General features: G+C 43.7%; 1 protein-coding gene across 7 annotated transcripts in view; it reads left to right on the forward strand.

Annotated features, from left to right (window-relative positions):
* rapgef1b (Rap guanine nucleotide exchange factor (GEF) 1b) overlaps positions 1-13,925 on the forward strand; it is an 85,293-nt gene extending 71,368 nt beyond the window's left edge. For 6 of the 7 annotated variants that reach the window (XM_031802312.1, XM_031802309.1, XM_031802311.1 and 3 more), the window contains 15 exons: positions 4,266-4,355; positions 4,735-4,817; positions 5,126-5,234; positions 6,081-6,156; positions 6,519-6,603; positions 6,821-6,913; positions 7,736-7,850; positions 9,425-9,495; positions 9,624-9,708; positions 9,809-9,903; positions 10,085-10,163; positions 10,389-10,490; positions 10,644-10,741; positions 10,879-11,007; positions 11,366-13,925. In XM_031802312.1, coding sequence (XP_031658172.1) covers positions 4,266-4,355; positions 4,735-4,817; positions 5,126-5,234; positions 6,081-6,156; positions 6,519-6,603; positions 6,821-6,913; positions 7,736-7,850; positions 9,425-9,495; positions 9,624-9,708; positions 9,809-9,903; positions 10,085-10,163; positions 10,389-10,490; positions 10,644-10,741; positions 10,879-11,007; positions 11,366-11,516 — 1,461 coding nt within the window. In that variant the 3' untranslated portion in view covers positions 11,517-13,925. The remainder of the gene's footprint in view (positions 1-4,265; positions 4,356-4,734; positions 4,818-5,125; positions 5,235-6,080; positions 6,157-6,518; positions 6,604-6,820; positions 6,914-7,735; positions 7,851-9,424; positions 9,496-9,623; positions 9,709-9,808; positions 9,904-10,084; positions 10,164-10,388; positions 10,491-10,643; positions 10,742-10,878; positions 11,008-11,365) is intronic. The other variant, XM_031802310.1, reaches the window with a different exon arrangement.
* Positions 13,926-14,646: the final 721 nt, after the last annotated feature.

Here is a 14,646-nt window from a genome sequence, read left to right on the forward strand (position 1 = left end):
TAGGAAGTCAATTCTAGATTTTACTTTGGATTGGAGATGCTTAATGTGAGACTGGAAGGAGAGTTTACAGTCTAGTCAGACACCTCGGTATTTATAGTTGTCCACATATTCTAAGTGAGAACCGTCCAGAGTAGTGATGCTAGTTGTGCGGGCGGGTGCGGGCAGCGATCGGTTGAAGAGCATGCATTTAGTTTTACTTGCATTTAAGAGCAGTTGGAGGCCACGGAAGGAGTGTTGTACGGCATTGAAGCTTGTTTGGAGGTTTGTTAACACAGTGTCAAAAGGGCCAGATGTATACAGAATGGTGTTGTCTGTGTAGAGGTGGATCAGAGAATCACCAGCATCAAGAGCGACATCATTGATATATACAGAGAAAAGAGTTGGCCTGAGAATTTAACCCTGTGGCACCCCCATGGAGACTGCTAGAGGTCTGGACAACAGGCCCTCCGATTTGACACACTGACCTCTATCTGAGAAGTAGTTAGTGAACCAGGCGAGGCAGTCATTTGAGAAACCAAGGCTATTGAGTCTGCCGAGAAGAATGCGGTGATTGACAGTCGAAAGCCTTGGCCAGGTCGATGAAGACGGCTGCACAGTTCTGTCTTTTGTCGATGGCGGTTATGATATTGTTTAGGACCTTGAGCGTGGCTGAGGTGCACCCATGACCAACTCGAAAACCAGATTGCATAGTGGAGAAGGTAAGGTGGGATTCGAAATGGTCGGTGATCTGTTTGTTCACTTGGCTTTCGAAGATTTTAGGAAGACAGGACAGGATGGATATACAGTTGAAGTCGGAAGTTTACATACACTTAGGTTGGAGTCATTAAAACTCGGTTTTCAACATCTCCACAAATTTCTTGTTAACAAACTATAGTTTTGGAAAGTCGTTTAGGTCATCTACTTTCTGCAACACAACATTTTTCCAACAATTGTTTACAAACAGATTATTTCATAATTCACTCTATCACAATTCCAGTGGGTTAGAAGTTTATATACACTAAGTTGACTGTGCCTTTAAACAGCTTGGAAAATTCCATAAAATGATATCATGGCTTTAGAAGCTTGTGATTGGCTAATTTACACAATTTGAGTCAATTGGATGTGTACCTGTGGATGTTTTTCAAGGCCTACCTTCAAACTCAGTGCCTCTTTGCTTGACATCTTTTGATTTTCCCATGAAATCAGCCAAGACCTCAGAAAAATAATTGTAGACCTCCACAAGTCTGGTTCATCCTTGGGAGCAATTTCCAAACTCCTGAAGGTACCATGTTCATCTGTACAAATAATAGTATGCAAGTACAAACACCATGGGACCACGCAGCCGTCATACTGCTCAGAAAGTAGACACGTTCTGTCTCTTAGAGATGATCTGAAATACCTTATTTATATAAGTATTCAGACCCTTTGATATGAGACTCGAAATTGAGCTCAGGTGCATCCTGTTTCCGTTGATCATCCTTGAGATGTTTTTACAACTTGATTGGAGTCCACCTGTGGTAAATTCAATTGATTGGACATGATTTGGAAAGGCACACACCTGTCTACACAAGGTCCCACAATTGACAGTGCATGTCAGAACAAAAACCAAGCCATGAAGTTGAAGGAATTGTCTGTAGAGCTCCGAAACAGGATTGTGTCGAGGCACAGATCTGGAAAAGGGTACCAAAACATTTCTGCAGCATTGCAGGTAACCAAGAACACCGTGGCCTCCATCATTCTTAAATGGAAGAAGTTTGGAACCATTAAGACTCTTCCTAGAGCTGGCTGCCCGGCCAAACTGAGCAGTTGAGGGGGAAGAAGGACCTTGGTAGGGAGTTGACCAAGAACGCGATGGTCACTCTGACAAAGCTCCAGAGTTCCTCTGTGGAGATGGGAGTACCTTCCAGAAGGACGACCAATCAGGCAGAGTGGCCAGACAGAAGCCACTCCGCAGTAAAAGGCACATGACAGCCTGCTTGGAGTTTGCCAAAAGGCACCTAAAGGACACTCAGACCATGAGAAACAAGATTATCTGGTCTGATGAAACCAATATTTAACTCTTTGGCCTGAATGCCAAGTGTCACGTCTGGAGGAAACCTGGCATCATCCCTACGGTGAAGCATGTTGGTGGCAGCATCATGCTGTGGGGACTGGGAGACTAGTCAGGATCGAGGTGAAAGATGACTGGAACAAAGTACAGAGAGATCCTTGATGAAAGCCTACTCCAGAGCACTCAGGACCTCAGACTGGGGCGAAGGTTTACTTTCCTACAGGACAACAACCCTAAGCACACAGCCAAGACAACGCATGAGAGGCTTCGGGATAAGTCTCTGAATGTCCTTGAGTGGCCCAGCCAGAGCCCGGACTTGAACCCGATCAAACATCTCTGGAGAGAGCTGAAAATAGCTGTGCAGCGACGCTCCCCATCCAATCTGACAGAGCTTGATAGGATCTGCAGAGAATAATGGGAGAAACTCCCAAAATACAGTTGTTCCAAGCTTGTAGCGTCATACCAAAGAAGACTCAAGGTTGTAATCGCTGTAAATGTACTGAGTAAAGGGTCTGAATTCTTATGTACATGTGATATTTCTGTTTTTTAATTTGTAATAAATTTGTAAAAATGTATAAAAACCTGTTTTTGCTTTGTCATTATGGGGCATTGTGTGTAGATTGACAGGATTTAAAAATATATTTTAGAATAAGGCTGTAACGTAACAGAATGTGGAAAATGTCAAGGGGTCTGTATACTTTCCCAATGCACTGTATTAGCCTTGTTGATGTTTTAAATGTTTAAGTTGAAATGTAGCTGGAATAGCGGAGGCAGTGCTCCTGTTGTCTGTGCTGCCTTCCGGTAACTCTGCTTCTAAATCAGTAGTTGTATAGTAAGAGTAAGCTGCTAAAAAATATGAACTTGCTTGACCATGCTGCAGGTGATATAACTGTTTGTTACATGCATTATTTGCTTTGTGGACTTCAGAGGACAGATGTTGCTCTACAGTTTTGTGATGAAACAAACCTATGTGTAGTTGAATTTATTCTGCCACTGTTGTCTTTTTGTTGTCACGGCCTTATTGTTTACCACGGTGGCGTATGAACGAATGGGTTATAGAGCAAACAACGCAATTATCACACCATAGGTTGTAATATGGCTTTTCACTGGCTTGGCTTCCTCTCTGATTTGGCCCATATACCGCTACTGTACTTAACAGGGTTGGTAGACAGTGCACATCGTGTTACAGCAGGTTACTAGCTTTCTGCTTCTCCTCCTCACAGGAATCTGCTCACCTGGTCGCCATGACTACACAATCTCAGACAAACACACACTCTGATTCACACTTACACACATACAGTCACATGGAAGGCATGGAAAGATTGATATCAGTCCATTACAGTATGTTGAACCATATATCCATTTTAGTCCAGAGGTGCTGATGGGGACTTTTTTTCTTTCTACTTTTCAGCTTTAATTCTGTCTGATTTATTTTCTCAACCTGTCATAACACTGTCCTTCTCTCCTGATTCCTGGTTTCCTTTCCTACTTCCTACCAATCGCAGAGTTCAGACCAGGTCGCCTTGACCAATGCCACTATATTGGATGGCAGCAGGGGCGGGCCCAACGGTTCCCTGGCCAACTCATTGGTCTCTGTGGCCATCTGTCTTCCTCCTCCTGAGACCACTTCTCTTCTAACTGACTCTCTCCTCCGCACCTCGGCAGTGGTGAGCTGACAGACAGACGGGCGGGCGGGCGGGCAGACAGACACGGAAGGGCAGACAGACAGACGATAACAGGGAGATATGTTTCAGTAATAAGGAGTCATTTTAAGGTGGATGCCCGTCAGACAATAACATTGTTGGTGACTCATTGATTTCCAGGACCATTTATCTTGTCATACCAGTAATCACAAAGCATCTAAACTGTGGACCATAGCGAAAGATTTCCTCCTGTTTTGGTGATTCTTGACTACTGCTTATTGTATTATCCTGACTGATTGTAGTTATGGATCTAAATGGAACCCATAGAACTTTTGACTGTGTTTCACCTGTTCACCGTCATGTGTAACAGACACACATTATACTGAAATACTGTACACTCATTAAACACTAATCATGTACACCAGTGCCACCTGGTGGCCAATTATTGACACATCCAACCATACAACTCAATGTAGAAGTGCTTCTCCATACCTCACCGTAGCCCTGAGTTTGCTGTCCCCACAGTATGTTCTATGCAAAATTATTCTGTGGCCGTCCCGCTCAACCATGGTGTCCCTCTTCTCTTCCCGTAGAGTGTCGACGAGGGTGGCGAGGGCGAGTACGTCAACCTGTACTCATCCAGCCAGGCCAATGGGGAGCTGGAGCTGCCTCCCTGCCTCAGAGTAAGTAACTAATGCACTCAACCTAGTAGGATTGTCACGATACTAAACTCGTTGATCCTTTAAAAACCTGCTTTATGCCAAACGTCTTGTGCTAAAGCTTGGGGAAATAAACATGTGACTACGTAAGGCAGTTTAGGACTGTCTTGAAGAAATTACAGCTCTAGGATCAGATTATTGCAACAATACTAACTGTAACCATTAAGGGGATGAGCAAATATCTGTATCAGTGTTTAATGACAACTTCTACCTATTACATTAGGGGTAGCTAACTCCATTTCAACTCTTTTGATGGAGACAGCCTTTGTGTAAATTATGTGTTGGTGTTCCATGATTCCTGCTCCTCAACCTACCTTGACAGAGCTTACTCTGCCCCTCACAGCCAATCGCTGCTGACGATGTCATTCAAGACCCCGCCCCACAAATGCACTCCTCCAATAGCAAGGAGGCTCTGGACAAGGACAGGTATGGGATAAAGTGACCATTCAGGTCACATTGCATAAACACTCCCTCTCCGCTTCAGGCGTAATATCTTTACTTGATCTGGTGATCCTAGAAGGTAAAACAGCAATTGAATGAAATGGATACTGATTAATGACCAATGCTAGCATAGAGAGAGAATTACTAGAAGAAACTAAGCCCCTTCTGACCAGTGCAATTTGAATGGAACATTTATCATGGGTAACAATTATATTCTAGGTAATCATTCGATGTCTCTGTATGTAAGTTTAGGTAAACAGACCTAATGGTGCTTCTATCGGTCTTTCTGTCAGCAGGAGGCAGAAGTCGACAGACTCGGTCCAGAGCGATGAGGAGGAAGTGGATGAGCTCTCTCTCATCGACCACAAAGAGATCATGTCCCGGATAACACTCAAACAGGAGGTAATGCTGCCCTCATTCATGACTGAACTAACATTATTACCCATGTCTATTGGCTAAGTAAGCATTGTCTCTAGAAAGCTTGTGGTTGTCTTTGGCAACAATTTCTTTAAATGCTATTTTGTTCATGTTACCTACTGTATGTGAAACTCTGACATAAGAAACCTTCACACTGGTGATATTCACATTTCACTCACATTCCTTCGTTCTCTTAGTCTACTACTGACCTCTAGAGGAACTGCAGGGGATGTTTCTCCATTAAAATTCCCCTTCCTTTTTGGTGCAGTCTGACAGACGTGTGTGTGTGTGTGTGTGTGTGTGTGTGTGTGTGTGTGTGTGTGTGTGTGTGTGTGTGTGTGTGTGTGTGTGTGTGTGTGTGTGTGTGTGTGTGTGTGTGTGTGTGTGTGTTGGTCCCCATTCTGCAAGGTCAGAAAGAGAGAGGGAGGTCTGGTTAAACAACAAAGGACAACTGTAGTATTGTTGGGATCTGTCTGCTTGTGTGATCAGTGTATGTCCTGCGTATAGCAGCCCTCTCTCTCTCTCCCCTACTCTCTCATTCTCGCTCTCTCGTCAGTGGAGCTGGTGCAGGGCTTCGAGGGAGAGAGAGCATGGATAGAGAGGAGAGAGCTGCATTTTGGACTAGACTGCATTCCTGCCTTAATCCTCATAAAATCTCTCCCTAACCCTCTTTCTCTATCTCTCCATCTGCCTCGCTCCCCTCTCCCCCCTCTCCTTTCTCTATCTGCCTCATCCCTCTCTATCGATCTGCCTTGCCTCCCTCCTGTCTCTCTCTCTTTCGCTGCTCTCTTTCTCCATCTATTCATCTCTCTCGTTCTCTCTTTCTCTCAGAATGACGATGGACCTGATGTGCGTGCTGGATCAGGGGATATTCTGTTAGTCCACGCCACAGAGACAGACCGCAAAGGTAGGTAGCGTTTATCACCGTTCGACATCAGCCCCTATTAAAATGTGTGTTACTGTGGTTCTGGATCAGTGGCACAGTGTGTATCGTAGATGTCGTTCAAACCAGAGGGATCTGATCACGCTTTTTGTATGTTAAATTGGTCTACAGTGAAATGTTAAGTTGTAGAATAGCTACAGTATGTCTTGACTTACAGCATGTCTTCACCAGCGTATTTCTCTGAATATCAGAGGTTACCAGACGTGTCCCATCAATTAATGTCATCCATGTTCTCTAAAGTTGAGAGGATCCATCGTTAGTTGTCAACCTCAGCTGATTTGGGGTGGACTTTTAAAGGGGTGGTGTTCTCCTCTGCTCCCTTACAGATCTGGTGTTGTACTGTGAGGTCTTCCTGACCACATACAGGACCTTCATCAGCCCAGAGGACCTCATTAAGAAGCTCCACTACAGATATCCTTTTTTGGTCGCCACCAGCTAGAATATTGTGTGTTGGAATACTAACAACTGAATGGATTTGGCTTGTGGTGATGAGATGAATACAGAAAAGGTGTGTAGGTAAACATGATTGTGTCCCTACTATGTTGACACCTAAAGTGACTTCTGTGAATGTGGGACGTAATACTTGAGAGTGCAGGTCATTTCAGTGTTCTCCTTGACTATGGACCACATACACCAGGTTCTGTCACAGTCCAGACACGTTTAAGAAGCGGGTCAGCAAGAACACCTTCTTTGTGCTCGTTAGACTGGTGGACGAACTGTGGTGAGTATGGATGGACATATTCTATAGAATCTATATAGTACCTTACTCAGACTCTCAGTACAGCCACATATTATATACAGTACCTTACTCACTCTCAGTACAGCCACATATTATATACAGTACCTTACTCACTCTCAGTACAGCCACATATTATATATAGTACTTTACTCACTCTCAGTACAGCCACATATTATATACAGTACCTTACTCACTCTCAGTACAGCCACATATTATATACAGTACCTTACTCACTCTCAGTGCAGCCACATATTATATACAGTACCTTACTCACTCTCAGTACAGCCACATATTATATACAGTACCTTACTCTCAGTACAGCCACATATTATATACAGTACCTTACTCAGACTCTCAGTACAGCCACATATTATATACAGTACCTTACTCAGACTCTCAGTGCAGCCACATATTATATACAGTACCTTACTCAGACTCTCAGTGCAGCCACATATTATATACAGTACCTTACTCACTCTCAGTACAGCCACATATTATATATAGTACTTTACTCACTCTCAGTACAGCCACATATTATATACAGTACCTTACTCAGACTCTCAGTACAGCCACATATTATATACAGTACCTTACTCAGACTCTCAGTACAGCCACAGAAGTGGCTTTTCACTGTTTAAGCTCCAATCCTTCTAGGCAGTAGATAGCCCTGGGGATCCAACAGAATAGAAAGGACTTCCAAAGAGTGTGTTGGAAGCAGACAACCCTCAATGTTAACTTACCTTTCAGTGTTAAGTGAATTAACTTCTCCTCCCTTTAATGTTCTCCCCTCCCCCTTTCCATCAGTCTGGTGGAGTTAACAGAGGACATCCTGAAGCAGCTGATGGACCTGGTGTTCAGGCTGGTGTGTAACGGCGAGCTGAGCCTGGCCCGCGTGCTCCGCAAGAACATCCTGGACAAGGTCTGTCCAACACCACTACCTTCCTTCCCCTCAACACCTTCACCTCAACACTCTTAGCAGTTGATGTTATTCTTTAATAACACAGACCCCAAAGCAAATCAGGGGGAGGAAAATAGGTTTATTCAAAGAGGATAATGTTATGCTGAGAGGTAGATAGTCATTCCTTCCCTGTCCTCAGTGATTCTCTCCACAGAACAAAGGGACAGGATGTACTTTATAGCCCAGCCCTAGCCTGTGGTTGACCAATTAGAATTCCTTGCAATACAACTGGGCCGATGGACAAATAACAAATGTCCTATTTCAGGTTGGACCAATGAGAACGTGCCACACGTAGCTATGAGTTCAGGACTGACATTCCTAACAGGCGTTGAACTGAAAACCAACTATTTCCATTGATAATTCCCTATTTTTATTTGACCTTTATTTAACTAGGCAAGTCAGTTAAGAACACATTCTTATTTTCAATGACGGCCTAGGAACAGTGGGTTAACTGCCTGTTCAGGGGCAGAACGACAGATTTGTACTTTGTCAGCTCGGGGGTTTGAACTTCCTGTTACTAGTCCAACGCTCTAACTACTAGGCTACCCTGCCGTACCCTATTGACGTTAGTACCCTATTGACGTCAGTGCCCTATTGACGTTAGTACCCTATTGACGTCAGTGCCCTATTGACGTCAGTGCCCTATTGACGTCAGTGCCCTATTGACGTCAGTCAGTGCCCTATTGACGTCAGTCAGTGCCCTATTGACGTCAGTCAGTGCCCTATTGACGTCAGTCAGTGCCCTATTGACGTCAGTCAGTGCCCTATTGACGTCAGTCAGTGCCCTATTGACGTCAGTCAGTGCCCTATTGACGTCAGTCAGTGCCCTATTGACGTCAGTCAGTGCCCTATTGACTTTTAGCACTCTTGACCTCTCGTCTTCTGCATTGTGTATTTACCTTCAACATATTCTTACAACACCGTCACCTCCCTCAAAAGTTTCACCTCAACACCTTCACCTACCTCAACAGTTTCACCTCAACACCTTCACCTACCTCAACAGTTTCACCTCAACACCTTCACCTACCTCAACAGTTTCACCTCAACACCTTCACCTACCTCAACAGTTTCACCTCAACACCGTCACCTACCTCAACAGTTTCACCTCAACACCTTCACCTACCTCAACAGTTTCACCTCAACACCTTCACCTACCTCAAGTTTCACCTCAACACCGTCACCTACCTCAACACCGTCACCTCAACACCTTCACCTACCTCAACAGTTTCACCTCAACACCGTCACCTCAACACCGTCACCTCAACACCGTCACCTACCTCAACAGTTTCACCTCAACACCGTCACCTCAACACCGTCACCTCAACACCGTCACCTACCTCAACACCGTCACCTCAACACCTATCCCCTTCAACACCTTCACATTGTGTTGCACTTAATAAAAGTGCTGTGGTGTATAGATCTATTGTTAATGTCAATTAGACTATTCAGGAAACGCTCTCATTCTGCAGTAGCTTGTGATTGGGAGGCATTTTGAATGGTATGTCTGTAAATGAATTGTTGTTATTGTTTTGAAGGTGGAGCAGAAGAAGCTGCTGCGCTGCACCAACTCCCTCAAGCCGCTGGCCGCCCGGGGCGTGTCCGCCAGGTAGGCGTCAACAAGGGGTTAAGGGTCAGGAGACAATGGGAGGGGCTATGACAACCTCTTCTTGCATTTGTTTGTTCCCATCCATGTTTACATTCTGTCATTAAGTGGTTTTCTGTGTGTGACCACAGGCCCGGAACGCTGCATGACTTCCGCAGCCATGAAATCGCAGATCAGCTCACGCTCCTGGATGCAGAACTTTTCTACAACATCGAGGTAGCAGAGAGCCCTTTACTGTCCTTGTTTTGCTTCCAATTCTGATTGTGCTACAGTGATCTAACCCTATATATCTCCCTCTTCCTCTCTCTCTGCTCAGATTCCTGAGGTGTTGCTTTGGGCCAAGGAACAGAACGAGGAAAAGAGTCCCAATCTGACTCAGTTCACAGAGCACTTTAACAATATGAGCTACTGGTGAGAGCTGGACCTGAGCCTATACTTACAGGCTGTCTATGCATTACATAACAGATAGACCGAATCACTCCTAAGTCACCTAGCTTTGCAATGGCTGTTCAACACCTCAAAATGGCAAAAGAAATGACACACACAGTCTCACTTTCTCTCTCACAGAACACTGTTTGTGTTTGTCCTCTAGGGTGCGCTCTCTAATCATTCAGCAGGAGAAAGGCCAGGACAGAGAGAAGCTGCTCCTCAAGTTCATTAAGATCATGAAGGTGACCAACCTCAACATTCATACAACCACAGCTCTTCCTGTTAACTAAATATATATATATTTTTTTTTATTTAACCTTTATTTAACTAGGCAAGTCAGTTAAGAACAAATTCTTATTTACAATGACGGCCTACCCCGACCAAACCCTAATATAACTTACTATACCTAGTTAATGACTAACTCTCTGGACAACTGTTCTTATCCTATTTCTCCTCTTCTTATGTAGCACTTAAGAAAGTTGAACAATTTCAACTCGTACTTGGCAATACTGTCTGCCCTGGACTCAGCCCCCATCCGCAGACTGGAGTGGCAGAAACAGACATCAGAGGTGATTCAAACAGTAGTGTATTAAGTCTAACATACAGATATGTGATATAGGTATAGTAGATATCCACACTCAAATGTATTCGTATTTCTATGGCATCTCTTTTTAATATACTATGGGTATAACACATTGTGACACACTGTTGGTCTCTCCCAGGGATTGGAGGAATACTGCACTTTGATTGACAGCTCGTCGTCTTTCCGAGTGTACCGGGCGGCTCTGGCCGACGTGGAGCCTCCATGCATCCCATACCTGTAAGTCTGTGTACATGTACACCTGAGCTGGGTGATTTTTCATCACATTGGGTTTTAGTCTACTCTTCATAGGACTGTCTGTCTTTATCTCTCTATTCTTCTCTCCTCTCTAAACTCATCCTCCTCTCTTCTCCCAGCGGTCTAATCCTGCAGGACCTGACCTTCGTCCACCTGGGGAACCCTGATCTCATCGATGGGAAGGTCAACTTCTCTAAGCGCTGGCAGCAGTTCAACATCCTGGACAGCATGAGGCGCTTCCAGCAAGTGTGAGTAGAAAGGTCATCCCAGGAGAAAAGCATCCACAAATCTCCAAACAGATAAATATGGTCTATTTCAGGGATGGGCAACTGGCAGTGGCCCCCCCTTTTGTAGGCTTTCTGAGCCACTGTGGCTCCTTTTTTGTGGCACCCATCAGTTGCCTTCCTTGGTCTATTTCATGTCAATCAATAAGACTACAATAGTCATCCCACGTGAGGTAAGCAGTGAACCAAATCTTATATGAAAACCTTCATATTAACCCCAATACAACAGAAGGTGGACCATTTCCAGCGTTCATATTTATATCGCTTTATATCCATCAGCATCTAGTTGATCAACTCGTTATGTCTTTCCGACCCACTCCAGGCATTATGAGCTGAAGCGCAACGACGACATTGTGTGCTTCTTCAACGACTTCAGCGACCACCTGGCCGAGGAGGCGCTGTGGGAGCTCTCACTGAAGATCAAGCCTCGAAACATCACCCGGAGGCGGACAGAGCGAGAAGAGAAGACCTAGGGGGTGTAGGGGCACGGCGTGGTGCCCAAACCTGGGACCAGGTCCCGCCAAGGGACCTCCACTGTGTTACAGACACTAACTCCACTTTACTATGGACAGACATTCAGACAGACAGATGGACGGGATAGATGGATGGATGGACACAATCAGTTGGACCTAACTAACTTGGGAAGAGTGACTGACTAGGGCCGGACCAGAGCACATACAGTAGGTTGGAGGAAAAGACTGGTTTAAAATGACTCTGCACTGCTCTGCTACACTGGGATATTATGGGGGTTTTATGATTGACATGGGATTGTCTCCACCCCGAACTGCTGTTGGCAGGGGAGAAACTCCTAGCCAATGGGAGGAGAGAGGAGAAAGACTTGTATAAGAGACGTCATGTAAGGAGGATGTGGAGATCCCGCTCCCCGTCCTCTCCCATTTTAGTGTGTAAGTGTGAGGTGAAAGCTCCTCTACACCCTGATACCAACACCCTATTCCCTTCTCCTCCTCCCTAAATAGTGTGTTGACCATTGGGTCAGCCCCTACTGCCCCCCTCCCCTGACTTCACTTCCCTCCAACATTGAAGGAAGATAAAGTTCCTTGTATCCATGGAATCCTCAGTATTCTGGACTGCAGTCTAGGGAATGAGAATCTGAGGGTTAGTAGAGGTGGACTGGACTTGTAGCAAGAGTGTATTTGGGATATTGTGTATTACTGTTATTATTATTAATCATGTATGGTTGTGATGTATTATACAGTGCTCTTTTTGTTCTTAAAAAGGATGTTTATTATGCTATTAAGAGAAGCGCTCAGCTTCTACCCAAGTGCCATAATAATGTGCACTCTAAAAAGCAACGCAACAAAAAAAGACCCAAAAAGAGAATGACTAAAGATGCTGTGATCTATGTATGTCATATTCAATCATTGTGTGCCATGTTTGAGTGAGAGAACTGCCAGTAGTGTGTGTGTGTGTGTGTGATCTGTGTTTGTCTGTCCCTTGTGTGCTGTAGTTCTTCATTCTGATTCCTTTGGAATAATCCTGTCATCCTCATCACACTATGCAATAAAACTGCTCAGTTTCTATGCATCACCATCTTAAGAGGTTTGACAGACTATGCTGCTTATATGATCCTTATGGGAAAAATCCCAACAAGATAGGCGCTCTTAACTTTAACTTTTGCATTATCATGCATTGATATCAATGGAAGTCTTGTTGCGCTTGCAAGTTAGGATTCAGCCCCAACTGGTCATTCTGGTTAGACAACCACAAGCCACTGATAGTGAACGTAATATATTTAATATTTCTTAAATATCATGGTCATTGGAAAATGCTTTACAAAATAAAGACAAGTTAAGGCATGAATTTACCTTGGCATTGAGGAATGATCCAACAAATATACAGTTCATGAAGCAAAGTCTAAAGAATACTTAAAATGTGATACATATTGTATGAAATCCTTCATTTGTCTATATTATTCAATACATGTAGAAATCAGATTATAATATTATGTATCAAGCATCTTGATACATGTTGCATTTATATATTTGTTCAGTATGAAACAAAGACAGTGAATCATGGTAGTACATGAAGTCTACTGCATTACTAGTTGTTGGCTGTGAAAGCCCAACAGGTAAAACACAATGTACAAAGCCAAAATCAAAACAGACATGAACTTGAAACTAACATAAGGACAGCTTTCCTTCCTTCATCTCACCCATCTCAGCCACAGAGGTAGTCAAGCCACCGCAGGGTAAAAAGTCACATAGAAGGCAGAGCGATTAAAAAGTGGAAGAGTTGTATTATGTACCTGTGGTTGCTCTGTTTCAATGGTATCTATTTCAGTAATATACTAATGAATCATTACTGATGTGTCAGACTCATTTTCCTCCAGACTTCCCTATCTGACTGGATGCTCTGCAGTCTGCAGGTGACAAGGGTGAGTTAAGGGCAGGCTAGTCTCCCCATCTCTCTCCCAGACCATGTCAGTAAAAGCATCAATGCTCAAATCCAACACACTATATATATATATATATATATATTCACACACATACATAAATATACACACAGTGCCTTCAGAAAGTATTCACACCCCTTGACTTTTTCCACATTTTGTTAAAGCACGTATCAAACTCATTCCACGGAGGGCTGAGTGTCTGCGGGGTTTTGCTCCTCCCTTGTACTTGACTGATGAAATAAGATCACTGATTAGTAAGAAACTCCCCTCACCTGGTTGTCTTAACTGAAAGGAGAAACAAAAAAACAGCAGACACTAGGCCCTCCATGGAATGAGTGACACCCCTGTGTTACAGCCTAAATACAATACCCCATAATGTCAAAGTTATGTCACCTGTTCAATCCAAGTGTTCATCCCTTTTGTTATGGCAACCCTAAATAAGTTCAGGAGTAAAAATGTACTTAAGTCACATGTTGCATGGATTCATTGTGTGCAATAAGTGTCTAGCATGATTTTTTTTAATGACTACCTCTCTGTACCCCACACATACAATTACCACAGACCAAGGATGTTTTCCAATGCCTTGCAAAGGAGGGCACCTATTGGTAGATGGGTAAACATTTTAAATGCAGACATTAAATATCATTTTGAGCATGGTGACGTTATTAATTACACTGGATGGTGTACCAATACACAGTCACCACAAAGAGACAGGTGTCCTTGCTAACTAAGTAGGCAGAGAGGAAGGAAACCGCTCAGGGATTTCACCCAGTTAGTATTGTGAAGTAACTAATGTTGATCCATCCTCAGTTCTGCTTTCACACCCATTGGCTGGTGACTTTAAAACAGTTTAATGGGTGTGAAAGCAGAACTGAGGATGGATCAACATTAGTTACTTCACAATACTAACCTCAATGAGAGTGGAAAGACTGAAAAGAAGGAAGCCTGTGTAGAATAAAAATATTCCAAAAACACTCATGTTTGCAGTCAGGCGCTAAAGTAAAACTGCGGCAAACAAATGAACTTGGTCTTGAATACATGTTTGGGGTAAATCCAACACAGCACATCACTCGGTACCACTATTCATACACTGAACAAAAACAAACGCAACATGTAAAGTGTTGGTCCCATGTTTCATGAGCTGAAATAAGATCTCAATGTGGTGCACAAATTTGTTTAAATCACTTCTA

The sequence above is a fragment of the Oncorhynchus kisutch genome, linkage group LG23 (genome assembly GCF_002021735.2).
Source record: "Oncorhynchus kisutch isolate 150728-3 linkage group LG23, Okis_V2, whole genome shotgun sequence".
Classification (NCBI taxonomy): Eukaryota; Metazoa; Chordata; class Actinopteri; order Salmoniformes; family Salmonidae; genus Oncorhynchus; species Oncorhynchus kisutch.